This window comes from Ambystoma mexicanum, chromosome 2q (genome assembly GCF_040938575.1).
Source record: "Ambystoma mexicanum isolate Mex_15411 chromosome 2q, UKY_AmexF1_1, whole genome shotgun sequence".
In the NCBI taxonomy this organism is placed as follows: Eukaryota; Metazoa; Chordata; class Amphibia; order Caudata; family Ambystomatidae; genus Ambystoma; species Ambystoma mexicanum.
In genome coordinates this window covers 399,756,710-399,779,351 of record NC_090924.1, presented here as the reverse complement: position 1 = coordinate 399,779,351, position 22,642 = coordinate 399,756,710, and the positions used below count along the sequence as shown (strand labels likewise).

At 48.0% G+C, this 22,642-nt stretch overlaps 1 protein-coding gene across 1 annotated transcript in view; it reads left to right on the top strand.

Moving 5' to 3' along the window:
* The window catches only part of LOC138569443 (ER membrane protein complex subunit 3-like), a 243,048-nt gene that overhangs the window by 20,187 nt on the left and 200,219 nt on the right, over positions 1-22,642 (top strand). The window contains exon 3 of the mRNA XM_069647416.1: positions 13,783-13,876. Within this exon, the coding sequence (XP_069503517.1) occupies positions 13,783-13,876 (94 nt within the window). The remainder of the gene's footprint in view (positions 1-13,782; positions 13,877-22,642) is intronic.

Genomic DNA, 22,642 nt, shown 5'->3' with positions numbered 1-22,642 from the left:
TCATGCCGACGTGAAACTGAAGGTAATCGAGCCCCCTGGCAGTGATAGCCCGGGGGTTGGATTACAGTTTTGCTCGATCCCTGCGATGCAGGGATCGAGCAAAGCAGAGTGCCACAACCGACGAGCCGGCTCGTCGGTGGCAACCTGGAGCAGTGGCACTTAAGGGGGGTTAACAAGGGAATTGTGACCTCTTTAATGGCAGAAAATGTGTTTTTATAACATGTACTGCAGAGTGCCGTCAATGGCGACGTGTCATGCTGATATTGCTGGCCTATATACCCCTACCAGCCTGAAAGCCTTCCCCTCCTGTATGAGAGAGGCTAGGAAATTGAGGACCGATAATAAAGGGTCAGAAACGGGATAAATACTTTGCCCTTATTCATTTATTGGACATTTGTATGGTGCCTATACACAAGTGTTTCCAGGCGCCACAAGACAAGGTGGGGCGGTGTGGAGGGAGGACATTGGAATCACAGCGGTTATATTGGCCTTGTGACAAGCCTACCGTGCAAGTTTTTGAAAAAGGTGGTAACTGCAAGGGGTCAGGGGCTATAGGGAGAAGTGCAGGATTGGGGTACCACCAGGGAAGGTGGGCAGGCACGTGCTGGGCGGGCCAAGGTGGCAAGTGCCAGGGGGGGAAAGGAAGGATGATTATAGTGGTCTGTTTAAAAGGCAGGAGGTAAGACACGCCAGTGCCCTGTCCGTGATGCCTAGACTATCATGGAGACCAGCTTCTCCATGTGTTTGCCCAAAAAAGGGGTGATAGAAATAGGGCGATAGTTAGCCGGGCAAGAAGGATCAGCAGACGGCTTTTTTAGGAGAGCGTGCACAAGAGAGTGCTTAAGGGGTTGAGGAAAGGAGCCATTGGCGAACAAGTGGTTGTAGAGGTCGGCCAAGGTTGGGGCTAGAGAGGTGATGTTGTCCTTGATGGTTCTGGAGGAGGAGACTTTCATAGAGTGGCTCTTGCGAGCTCATCTGGTCCAATGGGAGAGAAAGATGAGAGTAAGGGGAGGGCAGAATGGGGCCAATGGAGGCGAAGGCGGGCAGGGGCCTTTGCACCAGATTTCTCACTTACCATGTTATAGCTCCTGCAGGTGGCGGGGGCCCAAGAGTCTGAGATAAGCTGGGCAATGTGATTCAAAATGCCTGGCATCTCCCATCTTCTCCCGACACCCTGCAAGCCATCAATGGGATGACGCCCCTCCATATGAGGATGAGACGACGCAGCCGGGTCCTTGAGCAGGTCTGTCTCTGAGGTGTAGAATCTGCAGGAAATCGGAGGAAAGTTCCATCACAGCTGGAAACCAGACTTGCAACTTCCACACGGGTGCCACAATCACGATGGTCGCTTTCTCCCTGTGAACATTTGCTAATACTGTGCTCAGCATTATGGACGGAGGGAACGCGTAGTGCACCCCTCCGTGCCAGCTTTGCAGTCAAGCGTCTGTTCCTAAGGCGTCCGGGTCCAGCCTCCAGCTGAAGAAGCTGCAAGTTTGTGACTTCAGCCTGGACCCAAACAGATCTATGTGCTTTGGGCCTCATAGTCGATCCAAACGCTGGAAGACGCTCATGTTGAGTTTCCAGTACAGTGAATTCCAGTCTGCCACTACACTGAGAGCTCCTGGCAGGTACTCGGCTGTGACTGAAATCGCAGATTGGAAGCAGAAGTGCCAGAAACCTTTCGCTAGCTCTTCAAGAAGTCTGGACCTCGTCCCTCCTAAGTGGTTGTTGTAGCTGACTGCTGATATGTCCATTTTGAGAGAATGCAGCAGTTTTGTCTTTTGTAAAAGCCTTGATCGCGAAGGACCCAGCTAATAGTTCTAGATGGTTTATATGAAGATGCAGTTCTTCGGTGCCCATTTGCCTCCTGTCTCTAATGACCCACATCTTGCCCCCCAGCCTGCTCTCCTAGTGTCCGACTCGGACTAGGTCCAGCCCGTCTCTGAAAATGGTGCATCCGTTCTACGCTACTATGTTCTGTAGCCACCATTGTAATTCTATGTTCTATTCCTGGTCAAACTGAATTGTCTGGAACTTTAACACCTGTTGAAGGTGTCTGATCTCAAGTCTTTGGAGGGCTCTGTAGTGGAGGGGTCACAGAAATATGGCTTGGATCGACGACACTAGTAACCCTACTAGCCTTGCCAGGGTGCGAAGGGAGATGACCTCCTTCCTGAGACACTCTTATCTACTTCTTGATCAGTTTGTCGCTTGGCTCATCTGGTGGTTTATAAAGGTTAGCATAGTAGTCCCCAAAACTTTCAGCTATATCGTGGTCTGATGTTAGGGGGGCCTGTTGTGGCCTTTTGATTGCTCTGACATGTTGATGGCCAGCGTGTCTACGTTCCAACCAAGCCAGGATCTTCCCCCGCCTTGTCCCCAGTTTCATACACTCTTGTGCGCATTTCGAAGTGTGCATGTCTAGCGTTGTCCAGAGGGACCTTATGGAGGCGTTCCCTGGCCACTAGGAGCGAGCGGTGTGTGTCGGGGGATCCACTGGCTATTTGTTGTTTCTCTCAGCATCACCTCTTGCTCTGCCTCCACTACTAACCTCTGGCGATTTTTCCTGTGGGTTGCTGTCCAGGGGATAATTTCTCCCCTGAGGACTGGTTTGTATGCTTCCCACAGTGTTGCTGGGTTGTCCACCGACCCGGTGTTCAGCTCCCAGTATGTGGTTGTGGTGGTCTGTAGGTGTTCAATAAGCTCTGGCAATCCAAGATAAGTTATTGAGGTGCCATGTTGGGGGTGTGAGGGTGGCGCGGTCTATTCGTCATTAATTCCATCACCAAAGGTGAGTGGTTGGATATACCGCATGGTAGCAGGGTAGCACTCACTGCTCTATATTCATCGATCATAGGAAGGAAGAAATGGTCCAGTCTCGAGAGAGCGGCGTGGACTCCAGAATGCAAGAGTATCCCTGCTCCGCAGGGTGTAGATCTCTCCATATATCTATTATTCTGAGTGCCAAGGGGAATGTGGCAATTTTGGTATTCGCATTTGGGTTTCGAATCCGGATATGTGTACAATCCAGTGTTGTATCCATGACATCATTGAAGTCGCCTCCTATTGCCTATATATCAGATGTGTGGGTCACAATTACAGGTGTGATGCCTTGGATCATTTCTGTGAGCAATGATGGTGAGGCATATACCACAAGAATTGTGTCGGTTTCATTCCATAACGTGCCTTGGAGTAGCACAAATCTACCACCAGCGGACAGGCTAAATGGAATTAGTTTGTGTAGTAGTATTAAAACCCCTCGAGAGCCCATGGAGAAACCAGCATGTAGTGCTATGCGGTAGTTTGTGCGACGGAATAGGTTGCACGTTGTGCCTGCCAGTTGTGTTTCTGTGAGGAGAACGATGTCTGGGGCGTGTCTATTCAGAAACTGTATGACTAAACGTCTTTTGATTTTGTTACCCAAGCCATTGACATTCCACATTAGGAATTTCAGTGTCTTAAAACTATCCCCAGCCGTTGTTATGTCGATAGGCCTGTGTGTGCCTATGTTTAGAGTGGCATTGGGAGGTTATTCTGCATATAGTGTTCAGAACAGCTGGCTGGAGTGTGTGTACTTTTTGGTTGGTAGATTGTGGAATTCGTTTTTATTTACCAAACTTCCCATCCCCCTGCCCTATACTCCACCCCAATCTGAAGCATCTGTCGCCCAAACCTAGTTAATAAACAACAGTCGGTTATCAACGATCAAGCCTGAGTCATGCAAACAAATTGTGTTGCTGGTCCCAGGAACCCAAGGGGATTCAGCAGCATAGTATTATGTTCTCGTATAGGGTGGGGGGTGGAACCACCTGGGCCGCGCAGCTTCAGTGTCTCATCACATCTGGCAGTAGTGGAGCCCAATCTGTTGTGTGGGCATTTTACCTTCCATAGGCGTGCATCTGGCTAGTAGGGCCAGCGATCCATCGTGGGTGGGACTGTATTCTAATCATTCACTATGGGTAGAGGCGAGTTGTGTTCCTGGTCACGCGGTGGTTGAACCGGTGGGTTCTTGTTCCTGTTGGTCCTGGCAGATCTCCAGTCCCCCTCGATGTGTTGCTCTGCCCATTTCCGTGCATCCTTAGGGTCCGTGAAATGCACCGTCGTGCCCTTGTGGTAAATCTTTAGTTGAGCTGGGAACACAAGACCGTATTTGACATTTAGAGCTCTTAGTTGCCTCTTTAGCTGGTCGAAGGACTGTCTAACTTGCTGTACTTCTCTTGTGTAGTCCAGAAAGAAGGCAATTTGAGACCTGTTGTACATTATCGTGCCTTTTGCGCGGGCCATCTGAAGTAGCGCATACGGTCTCTATAGTTCACTAGTTTTGCAATCACTGTGCATGGTGGTGAACCCGGCGTTGGTCACCGAGTCGGCATCTGGTGGGCACGTTCAATCGAGTAGAAATTGGAAATTGTGTTGGGTTCGCACATTTCTGTTAGCCATTGTTCCAGAAATCGTTCCATGCTTGGTCCTTCAGATTGTTTGGGCAGGCCTAGGATGTGGATGTTATTGCGCCGCGATCTTCCTTCTCCCTCTTCCACCCTTTCTCCGCCATCGTTTTCTGCCGAGCAATAACTCTGGACATCTGCTGTTCCATACTCTGGATTCCGCCCTCTGCACCGGATATTCGCTGTTCCGGTTCTCCTGTGCGGGATGTCAGTTTCTGGAGATCATGGCGCAGGAGGGAGACGTCTGCACTGATGCCATCCATCTTCTTTTCCATGGAAGCACGCAAATTGGCAATTGCATTCATAACATCTTTAAGAGATATGGTGTCTTCCGTTTCTGCTGTGATGTCTGGTGGCTCTTGAGCGGTGGGGTTAGCTGCTACGGGTGTGGCAGAGTTCTTTTTATGTTTGTCCTTGACCATGGCTATCTGTGGGCGTTGATGGATAACCACTTGTTGCCTTGTTACGTCGAAGCAAAGTGTGAGAGTGTGGTCAAGAGGTGCCTGGTTGAGTATTGGACTTAGTAGGGGCTGCGAGGGGGTTGCCAACCAGGGTCTATCCACTTCTGGCACGGGGTGGCCCAGGGGGCAGTCCACTCTCAGTTTGCTGTGGGCAGGCAATGAGCAATCTGTACCTCTACAATGTCGAGCCGGTTGTTCCTGGGTAGGGCTGTGGCGTAACGACGGCCAGTCCTTGTGTAGTCTCTAATGTCTACAGTTACCAGCTCTGTTCTTATAAGGATGTGTAGCTGGCTGTTTGAGAGGAAGGGGATGGTGCAGCCTTCTCAACCCTTTTGTTCGGGCCAGGATGCACTACTCTCTTGTTAGAAAATAGTGCTGCTATGTCATGGTTGTGAATGCTTCTTAGGTTTTGGTGTCTGTGAGTTCCACCCTATTGTGATCCACGTAAGGGAGGGGTGTTTCTCTATTCGTCGTTCTCTGTCGTGCTATTGCAGGGTGTGCACAGGTATGTCACCATCCAACAAGCTCCTCAATCCCCATTAAGTAGGCATAAGGTCAGTTCTAGGTGTCAAGCTTTGGCTGGTCAGGGTCTCATCAGTGGCGTGTGTCTTTGCATTACATTTTCCAGGTGCATGTACCTGGTCAGTGTAAGAGTCCAGTACAGCAGTGATTATGGGAGGTTGCACCGCAGTGACAAGACGTCAACGCCACCCAGTTGTCCACGTGTGACATATGCTGCCTCTTCGCCGAATTGTATTGCGTTATGGCAGATGGGCCCCAAGCAGGTCCACGTTCTACATGAGCATTGGTTCCAAAATCACTACAATGGGAGGCGCTCGGGGGCAATACTAGTGCATTTGGTTCAGTTTTTGTGAGGGATTTAGTCGTCGGGTGCTATTTGCTGGCTTGCTATTTAGTGTTGAAAGGGCAGCATACCAGTCCTTCTGTGTGTCTGCGTGGGTGGAGGAAGAAAGTAGGTATAGCAAGTGAATGTTATAGTGGGGGCTTGGTGTGGTGCTTGGTGTACGGCTGGAAGGTGCCACTACAAATTAGAAGTGGCCGCTGACTCAACAGGGATGTGCTCCTGGTACGCCTCCGAGCACTTCTTTTGCACGTCCACTGGGCAGGCACGTGGCAACCAGCTCGGTGGTGTGTGTGGTCACTTCTGACAGAGTGTCCTGGGGCAGATGGATATTCTTCTGGCTTGGTTGGGTCACAGGGGCCGCTCTTACACTCTCATCTCCAGGCGCCGCAACCCGGACTACCCCAGGGCTCGCTGTTCCTCATACACCTCAGGGGGACCGCAAACTGGGTCGCAGATGGAGCCTTCAGATCCGTGCTGTGAGCGATTGCATCCGGATGATCCGTGTCTGCAGGCGGTGCCAGGGCGGCTGTCTATGCTGCCTCAGTTTCCCACAGTCGTGGCGATGGTGAGCCACGGTCGATGCGCTCGTCCAGACAGAGGGGTTCAGCTCCGGTGTCGTACTGCTCGCGACCCACGTGTCTGATGCAGTTGTATTCCGAGTCAGTGGGTCTTCCGGCTGGATGACCCTCTTTAGGCGATTCTCAGTTATGGGCAGCGGTTCATCCACAGTGGTGCAGGAGCTTGGCAGCCATTTTGATCACTGCTCTGCGCATCGTTGAGTTCTGAGACTTCAGTAAATATCTCTGACACCACCTTGCGATTTTGGGATAGAATTTAGCCTTGGAGACTGCTTGATTTCCTCGCAAGGCACGTTATTTTAGGTGGTGGTTTTGCTCCAGTTTCAGGAGTTTTTATCAGGATCAAGCTGGCGGCCTCAGGGGCTCCAAGGGACTACGTCCGCATCGTTCTGCGGCTGGCCACGCCCCCCAGTGGAAGCAACTCTTAATGAGTCTCATCCCTTTCAGAGTTGGAAGCCCATTATCTCCACCAAATAGGGCATAGCGTGTGGACACAATCGATGTCAAAGAAGCATATGAACCTTCTAGAGTTACTGGCAGTATTCAAAGCCCTACAAGCCTTTCAACACAAACTGGCAGTGAAGACCATTTTAGTCCTCAGACAGCACAGCAGCCATGTTTTACATACACAAGCAAGGTGGGACACACTCACAAAGTCTCTCTAAACTAGCTCAGAGGATTTGGAACTGGTCTCTCAACAGAAAAATCTTTCTTTTATCACATCATGTTACATGGGATACAACTGTCTAGCGGACGTGTTAAGCAGAAACGTGCACCTTCCCATAGAACATGAATGGGAATTCAACTCCGACATTCTAGACATCGTCTTCAAAGAATGGGGACATCCAGATCTAGATCTCTTTGCGACACAAGAGAACACAAAATGCTGCTATTACACATCCAGGTTTCCCCAGACAGGGTTCAAGGGGAACACACTGTGGTTCAGTTGGCCCAGGGACATTTGGGTACACTCCCCCCCCCCCCCCCCCGGAACACCACTATTGAACAAAATAATCCACAAGATGCACCAGGAACATCTCTAGCCCCAATGTGGGCACGCCAAACATGGTTCTCACACCTGCTCAGGTTGTCAGTTTGCCCTCCAGTCAACCTACCCAGCCCTTACAACATGTTGTGCCAGCATCAGGGAACAACACACTAACCACATTCTCAAGCACTGAACTTGGCTCCCGTAGTCCTAGAGTTTGGCCACTTAAATGCACTTGAAAGATGCATGAACATCTTAAAGAAGTCACGGAAACCAAACGCAATGTTATTTCAACAAGTGGACCCATCTTGTGGCGCAAGACAAATAATGTCAACCACATTGATTGCTCACCTTCTAACCTAATACACTACCCATCCTACTGATATTCGGGGTTGGTTTTCAATTCCCTTAACGTCCATCGAGCTGCACTCTCAGCATACACTACATCAGAACGCAAGGAATCTTGGTGGAGCGTTCCTGTGGTTAAAGATTTCATGGAGGGATTCAAAAGACTATATTTTCCCTATTTTAACTCTGCCCCCTGGGTGGGCCTTAAAGGTCATTTTTACAAAGATTATGGGGACCCTTTTTGAACCTATGCATAAAGCTAGTCTCAAACAGCTCACCTTTTAAGACTGCTTTTTTTTAATAGCCATCGCTTAAAGGAGAGTCTGTGAACTGCAAGCTCTATCCGTTCAAGACCCTTTTGTAACCATTCACAAAGACAAAGTAGTCTTTGCGAGCACCTCCACGGTTCTCGCCTAAATTTATATCCAGGTTTCACCTCACTCAGTCCATAGAACTTTCAGTGTTCTAGAACCTAAAATCAGAAAGAAGCCTCCATGAACTAGATGTCGGGAGGGCACTTATGTGCTACCTAAATAAAACCAAGCCTATAAGAAAGGCAGGTACCTTCTTTGTCTTCTTAGCTATTGGAAGAGAAGGGGATCCTGTCTCTAAATCAGCCATTTCTAAATGGATTGTTAACTGCATTCAACTTTGTTATTCTCTGTCCAAAAGAACATTACCCTTCACACCCACAGCACGCTCAACTCGAAGTACCAGGGCTACCCTAGATGTCATTGCAAATTTGATGTTCGATGCTATTTACAAAGCAGCAACATGGAGTTCAATCTACACTTTCACTCAGTATTACTGTGTAGATACTTGTACAAGGAGGGATTCTCGGGTGGGACAGGTGGTGTTAAGTCCTCTTTTTGCTGCTGTACCTTCTCCAGGTACTGCTTCGTAGTCTAAGCAAAACATGTGATTCTAAGCGGATCCACTAGTCTCGTAAGACAAATATTAAATACCTGTAGCCATCTTTCTGATGCTTGTATCTGCTTAGATTTACATGTGCCCACCCTTCTTAACCTCTTGGAGTTGAAGATACATACACGGAAACATCTTAAACCTTTCTTCACCTTCCTGCACTCACACACATACTTAATGCTCCCTAATGTCGCAAACAAAACGATCTGAGGACCTTGACGCGTGAAGGACCATGGGTACAGTATACGTCACACTAGGGATTGTATTACAGATGCATCGTGTCGACATCCCTTTTCGAATTTCGAAGTCATGCAAGCCTCTGCACCTACCACTAGATGTCAGCCTATGCAAAGCATGTGAATCTAAGCAGATACAAGCGTCAAAGACGATTACAGGTATGTCATATTTGTGATACATAGTTCACTGAAAAAACATCAGTTAAGGTGCTGATAAGTTGCACAGACGCAACAAAAACCTTGAAATTCAGCAGATGTGGGAAGTCATCACCAGCTGAACTTTTTGTTTGTCGTGAATCCCTTCTCTTATAATATGTATGTGCATATGGGCTTAGAAACGTGAACGCCCCGAGTCACGACTTACCACATCCCCTCAATTTCAAGGGTTTTGTTGTGTTAAATCCAGGCAACTTAATGGCACCTTAACTATGATTTTATTTTTGATTTTTTTCTACTTCTGTCGAGTCAAAGGTTTTGTTATACCATTGTTTATATATGGGCCATTAGCCACGCCTTTTGGCTGTGTCCACTGTACATGTTACCCCAATGTTTCTTTTTGACCCACTAGATGGCCATGGCCACTATAAATGTCTTTAGGGTCCACTAGCTAGGGCCCTGGCCAATGATCTAATCCTTCGTCCGTGCCCACTGTATATTTTAAAACACTACCGGGCCACATCCTTTGGCCACAGTCGCAGTGATGGCTGCTCCGCAGGTGTCCCTACCGGCACATCGTGAGGTAACCGCCGTGGCGAAGACCCCTGGAAAGGGTACAGCAGCCGGGAAGGGGGAAGGGAAGGAGTAAGGCTCCTATGGCCCCTAGGAGGGGTACAGAACAAGGGGCTGAACCAAGTGTGCTGGTGCACATCTATATAGCTCCTATGAGTGCGACGACCTGCCTGAGGGCACCTATTCGAACCACAAATGGGACCAGGGGCCAGGGACCCTTGTTGCAAGGTGGGTCACCGCAGGGTGAACCCTGTCGTCTACCTTTCCAGAAGAGGCATAGCAGCCCAGAGCCTGCCCCTCTCATTCTTCCTACATCTCAGCCCTCAGCCCAGACGGAGGCTATGGCGATGGAAACTTATGAGGCCGATGACTTTGTGCCAACAGGCGCGGATGACCCGCACAGCACCTCTCCACCAGGTAAGGTTGGCTCCTTCCACTCAATGATGTCCAGGGCCTCTGAATTCTTTCAACTGGTGCCTAATGAGATGAGAAAGGAAAGCTTCCGTTTTTTAAACGTTGCAAGTCCAAGAGGAAGACCATCCTGTCCGTCCCCTTGTTGGACGGTATCTGGGATGATGGCCTAGCGCTGTTTAAGAATCTGAGCACCGCCCCACCCAAGCGGGACAGACTCAAAGAAATACAGAGTCCTGTACTCGGCCCCCAAGTTCTTGAGGTCCCAGCCTTGACCTGCCTTTGTGGTCTCAGCCGGGGACATGCAACGCTCTGTGTACCTGTCGTCCTCGTCCATGGTACCCCCGGACCAGAAGGGGAAGAAGCTGGACGCTATGGTGAAGAGTATTATCTATACGGCTGCCAGCACCATTAAGGTTGCTAATGCCCTGGCCATTTTGTCCCGCTACGACCAGGAGCTCTGGTATATGATGGGCCTTATTTTGGACTTCCTACCTGACCAGAAGACAGAAGCGCTTGAGCTGTTCTAGGAGGGGGAAGTGGCCTCAGAGCACGCCATCACAGTGGTGGTGGATGTTGTCGGACACTAGATTCCGTCAGATCGGAAACGGAGTGTCTCTCCGTCGACGGGGATGGCTGAAAGCCACCAACTTCAGGCCGGATGTTTAGTCTAAGGTGTTGGACATGCCATTCAATGGGGAAAACCTGTTTAACAAGGCAGTCGGCGAGTCTCTTCAAATCATAAAGACTGACACGGAGATGGCACATTCGCTGGGTACCCTGCAGCGACATTGGTCATCATCCTTTTTGTTTCTCAAGAGGAAAACCCGGCAGGTCTTCCAAGGGCTACACCACCCCTTATCAGCAGCCTTCCCGCTCCACTGCACAAGAGGCATACAGAGGTTGCTCGCAGGCATATGGCAGCGGAGGACGGCATTGGCACTGCCAGCAGAGTAGGGCTCTGACACCGAAACAGGCCTGAACTGGCAGTGGACTGGAAGTGCTTGGTTCTTGTGGCATCACATCTTCGTCTCGAGGGCATCCACGTCTACCCTTACCTGGATGATTGGGCACACGGCCAGAACTGTGCGTTTGCTGACGGATATTATCCAAACTCCTGCTTGGAGCCATCGCAGAACGCTCTGTTTCTGGGAGCCCAACTCAACACAGTGACTTGCCTGGCGTCTGCCTCAAAAGAGAGGGTGGTAGCCATCTTAGGGAAGGTGCAGCACCTGTTGTCGGCACGGTCGGCTTCTGTGAGGACCGTCAAGTCGCTGTTGGGCCTGATGTCCTCCTGCATCAACCTCCTCCTAGTTTGCAGACTACAGATGAGACCTCTCCAGGAGTTTCTGGATGCGGGGGGGCTGCATGTCTCTGGATCCTGGATGGACAAGATCGCCCTCAACGAGGAGTTCCGATGAGCAATACAGTGGTGGGACGTGCGCTCTCATCTCACGTAACGGGCCCCATTCCGTGTCACCACGGATGCTTCTCTGAAAGGTTGGGGAGCTCACACCGAACAGTTGCACGCCAGAAGAAAAGACGCCTCACATCAATGTCCTGGAGATTCGGACAGTCTTCTGTGCCCTTCCTGCCATCGCTGAGGGTCAAGGTGGTGAGGATCGTCACAGACAACACCACCATTGTGTTCCACATCCGGAAACTGGGCTGGACGAGCTCTCCAGGGAGGTCCAGGATCTGTGGCACTGGGCCATTCGTCAGGACAGGTTTCTCGTCCCTTTTCACCTGGCTCAGCATCGAGCTACATTCTTGCCACGAGTGGGAGCTTTGCCAGGACCAGGTGGATCTTCTATTCCATAAATTGGGTCAACCCTAGATCGACCTTTTCGCAATGAATTCCAGGAGTTGGAAGTCCGCCAGCAGGTTCTTGCAGCCGAGGAGCATGGGGGATGCATTCTCATTCCAGTTGGAGGGACTTTTACTATAGGCTTTTCCTTCTTTCCCACTGCCGCTAAGAGTGATCAACACATGCAGACCGTGTCGCTGCAGGATGATACCTGTCGCTCTGGCGTTGCCCCGGCAAATCTGGCATCCAGACATGCGACGTCTGTCGGCTTCATCCATCATGCTGCCACTACTTCAGGACCTTCTCTCCAGAGATGGAGGGGCGATTCTGCACCACAACCCAGCATCGCTGAACCTCACGGCCTGGCTCCTGCAGCCCTAGAGTTTGGACATTACATGCAAGTGTAAGGACATCCTGTCCAAGGCCAGAGCCTCTTCAACGGTAATGTGCTACATCTATAAGTGGAAGCCTTTCTCTGTGTGGTGCCGGGCTCAGAAGATTACCCTTCTGCGAGTCACAGCCCTGCAGCTCCTACCATACCTGCTTTCATTGGCCAAGGCTGGACTGGCTCATGCCTCTATGAAGGTGCACCTGGCTGCCATATCCGGTTGCAGCAGGACTTTTCCGCTGGTGAAGGCTCCTTCCCCCGGTTTCAGAACTCAATTTCATCTCGACTAAGCTCATTGGGGCGCCCTTTGAGCCGATGCATCAGGCCCCACTCAAATTTCTATTGTGGAAGACGGCTTTCCTAGTGGCGATCACCTTGGCAAGGTGGGTCGGGGAGATCCAGGCCCTGTCGTGCAAGCAGCCGTACTTGTCCTTCCACGCTTCAAGGGTGCTACTGCGTACACATACCACCTTTATGTTGACGGTATCGTTGGAGTTCGACCTCAACAAGTCTTCCGTGTTGCCTGTCTTCCCGAATCAGTCGTCGGAGGGCCTTGCATTCGCTGGAGGCTCGGGCCTTGCATTCGCTGGAGGCTCGGGCCTTGCATTCGCTGGAGGCTCGGGCCTTGCATTCGCTGGAGGCCAAGCACAAAGAGCTTTCGGAAGACTTCTCAGCTGTTCAACAATTTTGGACCTGTGAATCACAGAAAGGCCTTATCGGAGGCTTCCAGCTCCAGGTGGCTCTCCGGCTGGATAATGCAATGTCATCGACTGGCTAACAGACCGCTGCCAGGCCGGCCGAGAGCCCACTCCACCAGTGCTATTGCAGCAACAACGGCGTTTCTTTCTGGTGTGCCCCTGCTCAACATCGGCAGGGCTGCTATGTGGAGGTCCACGCACCCCTTCACAAGTTTCTACTGTGTCAACAGGGATTCTAGGGAGGAGTTTGAATAGGCCAAGTGATGCTAAGCAACCTGTTCAATTGAGGCGAGTCTGTTCCTGTGGTTGTGTATATGTACTGCTGTGTAATCGTTATTCATGAGCATGTGAATCCATGCCAGATCCCATGCTGGAGAAGGCTTAAGTTACTTACCTTTCACTATTGTTCTCCAGCATCGGTCTGGCATGGATTCACATGATCCCTCCCTCCTTCCCCTCTGCTCTTTTTGGTTCATACTGCCACTGTACATACTTACCAAATCTGAAGATGGCCACCATGGATAGAGCTTAGGGAGAGGACTGTCATTGGATGGGAGCAGTATGAGCCAGAGGACCATGATTGGTTTAGAGGAGAAATACAGTTTTAAAGCTAAAGTGAAACAGTTTTTTTTCTATTATCTAGGATTCCCAGCCTGATGGGGAATATTCATGAGCATGTGAATCCATGACAGAGAACAATAGTTACAGGTAAGTAACTTAAACCTTGCTCTCTACATTATGCCCTCATTGTTGCCTCTATGTGTAACTATGTTGTTTTTTGACTCTTCCTCCATGCTACACCTCTCTTGCTGTAAACTCTCTTTCATGCCCTCACTTTAATTCCTGTTGCCTTTCCCCCTGTTTTCACTGACAATTACTTGCATTTCTTTTGAAATCCCTGCAGTCCTTTGTGATGAGGAAGCATTACTTTAATGATGCAGAGGCTGGATTCTTTAAGAAGACCAAGAGGAAGGTTGCTGCCAAGAATCCCATGACAGGTTTGTCCATGATTTGTTTGGCTTGGGAAAGATCTCCTACAGTTGGTGAGGGAGGAAATAATTTAGTCAATGAATAATGAAGGGGAGTGGAACACTCTACATTTTGGATGTCTGCCTTCTACCTATTTGTTGTACCAGCAAACAGAATCTTTCTCTTGCCTGCATATTTCTGCAAAGAGGATGCTTTTCTCATAAAGTTCTGTTTGCCAGCATTGTTATCAGCTGAAGGGCTCGACATAAAGATTCACCAAAGTTAAGGACAGTCAGGACTATTGACAATTGTCTCCTTAATTGTATTGCTAATATCTATATTGATTTGAAAATGTAAATGTTTCCCTTTACAGAGATGCAGTCTGTTTAATAAAATGTAAATATTGCAAGTGGCACAGAAAATATAATGGAAAGTTAGGATTCCAGAGCACGATCAGGCTGGTGAAATACATACATACATACATCGGATAAAGTACCCCCTACTATATGTAACGATTTTGCAAGTCACCCGAGGTGCTCCATGACCGAATCCTCTGAGTTCTCATAAGGACACGAACCTCAGAGGTCCCTTGCAATACCCCCTAGGGAACATTAAAAGGACATATTATTCCTTTTAATACATTGACAATGTCATATTTTCCCATTTTATGCCTGGTCTCTTGTTCAATTTAATGTAAGCGATCTTTCTGTTTTTGATTGCTATAAAAAATAATCTGTTTTGGATTTTAAAAAAAGGACTAATATGCAGCTTGTAATGTGTTGCAGAAGAATTGTTGAAGCAGTTTAATAAAATGTGTGTTAAACCTGATTTGTGATTTTAAAATAAATGATAACTTGCATATTCTTTCTCAGCTGTTTAATAAACATACTACTTGTTAAGAGAGATTTGCAGGACCAGGCCTGTGGAAGGTGTGGCTGTTCAGAAGGAGGACACAGACTCCGATTTTCCATCTCACTTCTGATGTACTTGTATGTGAAAGCTCCTGAATTTGACCATACTAAGCGTCTTCCCTACCTAACACAACTAACGAAGGTGCTCGTCAGTGACCCATCTCTGTCTGCTGTTCAAACTACCCTATCCTAACACTGCCACTATTGGAACAAAAAAAATGCAAGCGAGTGACTCTTCTCTTGTGGATGGTTCTTAGCAATTCTTTTGATTAAACCATTCAGTTCTAGAGTTCTTCACAGTTTCAACAGTCTTTTCCCCTTGTTTAATCTTCCTTCTTTCTTCCTTGTACTCCTTTTCTTGCTATTTTTGTATTTGTTCCATTCCTTTGGTCTTCTTTCACTTTTAGCCTTCTATCTTGTCAGAAACAAACCTCGCTGTTCCAGAGGTTATACTTACTCTTTTCATTCACTTTTGTTACTTTGTTACAACTGAGACGAATATGAGGACTCTTCTTTGATTCCCCCTCCCAGGTCTCCCGTTTTCCCTTTGTCTGTTTTGTTTAGTGATAACGTCACTGGGATTTTTGGCAGCTCTGCACCCTCTTTTCCAGTTGTCGGGTTGGCTTCCTGGTTCCACGGGAATCTCCTCTTTTCTTCCTCCGATTGGTTCGCTATGCAGAACCGTGTTGTAGGTGGTATCTGCGTAGTTAATGGGCCCCAGGCCCACCACATCGTACTTGTCTCTGTTTCAGGACTTTGCGCGTCCACTTCAGCGTCTCAATTTGCCTTCCCTCTCTCTCCAATGTAATGTGTTGGAATCTGCTACGGACTGACTGGTAAAGTTGGTCGCCGCGCGTCCAGCTGTTCCTCTTAGTGTCGTGATGAGCTGCCATGAAGCTTGCAGGTTCTCGCTTTGAAGGTCTCCGCCTCTCATTCTTATTAAATGGATGTGTGGCTTCCACTGGGAAGCGCCAAAGTTCTTTCTCTTTGTTTGATTACAGCTCTATATTCCTCCAATGTATTTCCTAGTCTTCGTGTTCCATGTTTTTGTTTATCCCTAGGTATAGTTAAAGTATTTGGATAACAATAGCAGGTTCTGAGTGGTTTTTCATACAGTTCCTTGATGGCTTTGGTTGCAGGTGGGTTGGTGTTAGGAAAAATTTCTCTTTACAGCACCTTTCCCTCCAAACATTTTGTTTTATGCATTTGAATCTGATTTGGACTTTTTGCTGTGCAGGAAAGCCTTCAGCTTCACTACACTGGCTTTTCCTCATTTGTCATGGGAAAAATTACATGCCCATCAGGCTGACAGTACTGAGTAACATTGTTACTTTGTTGCCATTTGTAATCATTGTAAAATGCATTTTGCATTGGGCTACACTTTTTGTTTTGCCCTCGACTAACAACCAGTGGCTTTCTGGTTACTTTGGTTGTGCCTAAGGGATAGCTGGTGGCAATCGTTACTTTCTGCTGTTTTTTGAGTGCATTGTGTTTTAGCTTTACTGCGTTTGGCTACCTACTGTGGCCAGTGGCCAAACATGGCCGTGCCAGGAGGTTTTTCGTTTGTTCATTGGCCATCTTGTCACAAACCCTTCTTCCTGACCTGTGAGGACAGGAAAATCCTTATATGGACTGCCAATGCTGGGAAAAGCTGAAGCTTTTCGCAGGCACTGGAGCTTCAGCTTTTCCTGGGCCATTTGTGGTTGCTGCTAGGAAGTGGGTTGGGACGCTCTGGTCCCAATCCACAAACTGGTTTCAGTGTGTCTGAATGTTATGCAAGAGCTGTGCCACCAGTGGTTCCGATTGGACCACTGCTGGGATGTGTGTGAGAGGGATCTTAAATTGGCCAAATATCCGGTGCAGCTGCAAGACTTGTGAGGAGACTGTGGACCTGTTGGAAGAAGGCATGGTGACCAACTTCTGCTGCTGTCCTGGCAGAAAGATCCCTGTCTTGTAGGTGATCTGCAGAAGTCCTGAGAAGGAGCTTCGACCCTTGAAGTGGAGGGAACATCCATTTTCCATGTCAGCTGAGTCCGAAGAAGAGCCCTGAAAGTGCCCCTGGATCATCTAGTGGCTGCCCAGCTCAGAGTTTGCGCTACCGTGCTGCACACCTCGCCGTTCTGCATTGAGGTTCAGAACTTTGGGGATCGACCGCTTGTTCTACAGGACTCCTCTCTGCCCAATTTTGCGGTTCCAGCATTAAGGGGACCTGAGATAGGAAGCGAAGTCCGACCGCGACAAGTGTGTTTCCCCCCTGCATTGCTGTGCATCGGTGGCCATCCTCTAATATTGCTTTCCTGAATCCAGTCCTGTACCGAAAGAGTCCCTGCATAGAATTCTTTTGCATTCTCCATCCAGAAGACCTTGCACCAGGATTTGTCGCTGACTGGAGAAGTGCTAGAACCTGCAACACCTGGGCATCAAGGATCATAGTTGAAGGCGGTAAAAGCTACCTTGGACCCTCTTCGAAAGACCTCCCAAGGCCTAAGACGAATCAGAGTACAGGGGTTAGGGAGGTGGGGGTTGTAACAGTTCTTACCTGAACCCCTAACTCCTTTTAAACGTTTGGTAACTTTTAGAAACTTTTATAACATTTTGGCTTTGCCATTGCTTGCACAATCATTCCGAAAGTGGTGGACACTTTTACTATCTAGGATGATTGTCCGCTACCATTTGGAACTCTTCATTGGATCCCAGAAGCCCTCCACTAACTTTTACCCGTTTTGCAATACTGTGTGGAACTTTGGTGACCTTTTCGGCACATAGCCACATACATCTTACAGATGGATTTTTAAAGTTAGTGATAGATCTCTGTGGACCTGTAGTGCTGCAGACTAACACTTACCTTCCGTTGCAGCGGTTTGTTAGCTATTTTGTCCTACTCCAGTGACTGCATATAAGCATCTTTTATTTAGTCCTGTGTAATATTACATGCTAGATTTCCATAGTTATATGGCCATAAATAAGCTTTTTTCCTTAATTTTTCCCTGTGTACTCCTTGAGGACCCCTTGCTAGGCTCGCACTTCCTAGACCACTCTTCCACCTACATTTGGCTACAGCTCCCACAACTGTCCCTGAACTAGGTTGGCCTTATATACATATTTCCACCAGGCCAGAGAATCGAAACATCAGTCCCAACAGTTGGTCAGACTTTGAGTTGCCCAAAAGAACGGGAGTCCTTGTCCCCAATTGGGCAGTCTCTCCCGGTGAGGTCCTGCTTGCTTCTACCCCTAGGGAGGTATTGTGTAGCGGGCACCCCTCCCTAGCCTCACAGGGAAAGCTTGCCCCACCCCCTTCCAGGGAGAAGTGACAGACTCCCATGATTCTTCACAAAGGGTTCTGAGAAGCCAGCCTAGTTGATGAATACCGGTTATTTAGACTTAATGTAACATGAACTAAGCAGTTAGGTTGGGGCTGGTTTAAAAGTACAGTTAAACGCACATAGAAACAATCAAGTATTGTAGGCCACACACAAGTGCAAAAATATACTGATGGATTAGTCCTCCTAACACTATACAGGCAAAGCATAGATCTTGCAACACACATGTACCAAGATGGTAATGACAGTGAGATTCTCTATGCGTCACACTAAAACAAGATAAAAGTAGTGCAGTAAAGTAAAGCGGCAAGACTGTAGCAAATAAAGCGAAAAAGCAATGCACTAAAACATAACTTGATCTAAAATGTTTTAACTTAACGGTCTAAAAGATAGTCACTAAGGTAATAGAGGCAACACCTGTTTCATGCTTTGCCAGGGGATGGGGTGGGACGGAGGGGTGTTGCAAAGGGTGCTCTCCATGACAGAACTTGGGAAAGCCCACCCAGGATAAACAGGTTTACACTCTGTTTGGCCTGAACTACGCAAAGGTATGGTAGCAGTGGATGAGCAGCCACACTTAGTCTGAGTATGCCCCTTTCTCAATTGTTGAACAACCTAACCCTCCCCCGAACTTTATGGGTTATTGAAAACCCCCCCCCCCCCCACGTTTGACAGGGAAAAGTTCTGGGAAGAGGAGACTAAGAGTAATGAACACTACACCTACATTTTACCACTCTTTTACCACATTTTACCACTCTGGTACTGCGATGAGGAAGATGCCTCTAAAGTATTGAGAGAGTCAGGCATGTCCCCTTAATCAAAGTCAGGCAAACCTAATGAAGGATTTACACCTACAATCTGTTAAGAGGTTTGCAGGTGTATAAAATGAGAGCCATAGAACGGTATTCAGAGGGAGACTGAGAAGGAGAGAAGCAGGGAGACCTGTGGGAAACCCTTCCCAGGAGGCGGCCATGTTGGGATCTGTGGAGGAGCCACGATGCCGGCCAGCAGCCCAAAGAGGGAGCCTCCGTGTTGCTGAACCGTGCAGGATGGAGAACGCCATTGAGGCAGCGTAGCTGCTAGGTTGCGAGAGGCGGGCCCTGGTGTGTGAGTGGGGCTCATGAGAGTTGGCCCGCTGCCCTGCAAGGAAGAGGGAAGCAGCGGGAGCCATTAGGGAATGCTGCCAAGCACAGGCGAGTGTCGAGGAGAGGCGCTCAATGACGGGAGCATTCCTAACGGCAGGGACAGCTGAAATTAATCATAATGAATATTTATTGAATACCAAACTAAATAACAACTTGAATTTAAACTATACAAAGTTTATATTGAATAACAAATTGAAAGAAGTTTAACCAAGGCATATCCCTGAGAACTTTAACCAACGCATATCTTTTGAATATCAATATAACAAATGCATATTTAAACCTCAAAGTGAAGAAAGACTTGAACTTAAGTATAACAAATGCACAGTGAATGTCAAACTGAATTAGAGGTTGAAAATAAGGAAAGTGAATATTTGCTGGATGTCGAATTGAAAGCAGCATTACACTTTTACTTATTGAATATGTGATTGAATAACCCTTTTTATGGGCAAAGCAAGCAGAGGTCAGCCAAAGACTGTGCCCATGGGAAAACAGTGCATAGGGAAGAGCGCATGTGTGAGAGTGTTATAACAAGGTGGGACATTAGCAAGACCACCACAAAGTGAACCTTATGGACAATAACAGTGTGGTAAGGCCAACAGACTGACAAGAGGTGATTGACACTTTGGGCAGGGCAAAGAGGCTAGGAGAAGCCAAAGGAGTGGGAACATTGCGCATAAGCCAAGATGCCAACCAAGAGAGACTACCAAAACACAAGGTTGTACACCAGAATAAGCTTGGAAAACATGTGTGCGTCAAGGAACTTAAGGGATCCTGATTGCGCAACCAGTGATGGGTGGACTGTGTGGTTTGACAACTGCGCCGAGACCAGTGAGCACGGAACTATGGGAGTCTAAAGACACAGTGTAAACCAAAGTGTTGGGGAAGGGCATCCTGAGGCTCAGGAATTGTGAACTCTGTCTTGTGAACGAGGTCTCAAGACGCCTTTGCTTTTGAACTTTTATTGCTTAGAACTTGGGGAAAGGGGAGCTGGAGAAAAAGCTAAGAGCTGGACGAAGCTCAGAATTTATGTTGATCACCATTGCTTTCATTATTGACATCCCTACACATTGTTTAGCTTTTAGTTTTGAGGGCAAGGATAGGTTTTGGACACAGATGGACTTTTAAGTTTAACTCTTTGGCACAGACTTTCCTTAGTTTCCTTCAGGGAGGGAAATCCCACCTTCGTATAGGACAATTTAGGCCTTCAGCCATCCTGACATTTAACTTAATAAACATATTTTATTTGAACATTAAGTTTGTTGTCTGTGTCTTGCTTCATGATGACTTCACAGAACTCAGAGTAGACCTTTTGTTCAAGAAAACCCTACACACAGTAGTTATAAATGATTTATATACACTAAGGCGAACTGTTGTAATTTAAAGTTCAGGCAAGTACTAGGAAGTGTGTATAATAGTATTGGAACACTTAAAATACTCTGGGGATAGTAAACCACAGGTGTAGTTACATTAGAAATAGCTTTTAGGATAACAAATCACATAATCAACCAACTTGAAGCAAATATGCAAACTTTTCAAACTCTTTATAACTTTGACCCTAGCCTATCTTCAACCCTATCTGGTAGAACCACTCAAAGTTCTGATGGGTCACTGGGCCACCAGTGACCAGGGGTTAGGCAGGAAGGCCGAAGTACAGTGTTCAGAGAGGTAGTAGCCAACAGAATTCACAACAGTTGCAGGTAAGTGACAATGTTGGTTAAAAAGAAGCTCTGGCGGTTAGTGTGACCCCCCCCCCCTCACGCTACCTAAAGGATACCCCCAAGGACCAGTGTTTTAGGGCTGGCCGTTTTACCGCAAGAGCACAATGAGTGGTCTATCACAATGTAACTCTATGGGGACCTGGGAGGGTGCAAGATACAAGCTTCTGCAGCCCCCAGAGTCATAGAATCAAACACGCAGGCTCCAGGTAAGTTATACTAGGAGATGGACAGTACCTTCAAGTGAGGAAGCAATTGCAGCAGGATGGTTCCAAGGTGAGGCGACAGAAGACCCGGTCACAGGGTTCTCGGTCTTGGCGAAAGGGGAAGGGGACTTGGTGGATCTGGCGACGGCTCTCATGCAGACAAACGCCCAGCAAGTGATCTTTGCAATTCTGGCTTATTGTTGCCGTTTCCAAGCTTGGAGGGGAGGCGGTTGTCACAGCGGTCAACTCTTCTCGATCCTCACCTCTGGTGAGGGGATTTTTGGCAGCCAGTTCGATTAGATGCAGGTCAAGGAGGATGCCCTCGAAGTTGCAGCGAAACTGCGCTCCTGTAGACGATGCACAAAAGCGCAGCACAGGACACAGGTCAGAACAGCAGCGGTTACTCGCCAGGCACTGGTTGTCGTTGGATGTTGTTGGTGGAATCTTTTGTTCCACTGGTCGACTTAGAGTGTTACCTCCAGGACCTCAGAATTTATCCAGGAACAATTGGCTGAGTCTACTAATCATGTCCCATGCACCATTCAAACTTGGGGGTGACTATCCAATGGGGACAGCCAACCTCCCAGGCTGAACTGTTTTCGGGCAGGCACACTCCAGGACAAAATGGGCAGGGGATTTTCAGTCACCTCCCCCACTTCCTGTCCTGCCAGTCGCTCAGACCCTGTGTGGGCTTTCCTTGGGAAGCCCGGTGAAGACAAAGGGGCAAGAGAATCCTCTGCCACCCGGAAAGGTAGAAGAAGGTATATAAAAGGATATGTCATCTTGTTCAGGAATTACAAAACTAAAACCACAATTTTGGGTAAATTGTGTCCCTTGTGTCCCCTACCGCAGCTGCAAAGACAGCCTGTGTTAAAAGTTTACAAAAAGTCATGCAAAAGGTACATTACCACCAGCCTGAACAGATAGACCTGTCGCAGTAACACAAAGTTACTGGAGAATTGAGAAATGGGATATACTGTCTCCCCTCAGCACTCCACTGAAGGCGGGGTCTGTTGATCTCCAAAAATAAAACGCATAAGGTATACAAAATATCCCCTTGCCCTGTTAACTTTAGGAGCAAGTCAGGAAAATAATCAATGCAGGGGAAGCTCCAGGAGCTATCAGCATAACATGCACAGATGGTTTGGTGGGCTGCTTTAGTAAAATGTAGATGCCAAAAAGTTGGAGGAAAGCATGACTCCAACTAGAAAAAATTAAGTGATGAAAAAGGTTCCATACACCAGAGTAAAAAAAATTCCCTCTCACTCAGAAGAATTAGCCACAAATCCAGTGTCCAGCAAAGCAGTGATGGGGAGGGGGGGGGGTCTTACAGAGTGTGGAGATTTCACACAAAGAAATAAATCTACCATAACACCAGGGATTCCTCCAGCCTCCATTTAACAGTAAATGTTAAAACGTTTTGCTACCCTTATAGTACAGTATGTAGTTTGGAAAATAAAATGTGCCACTTCCTATCGCATATGGAGTGTCTATATGA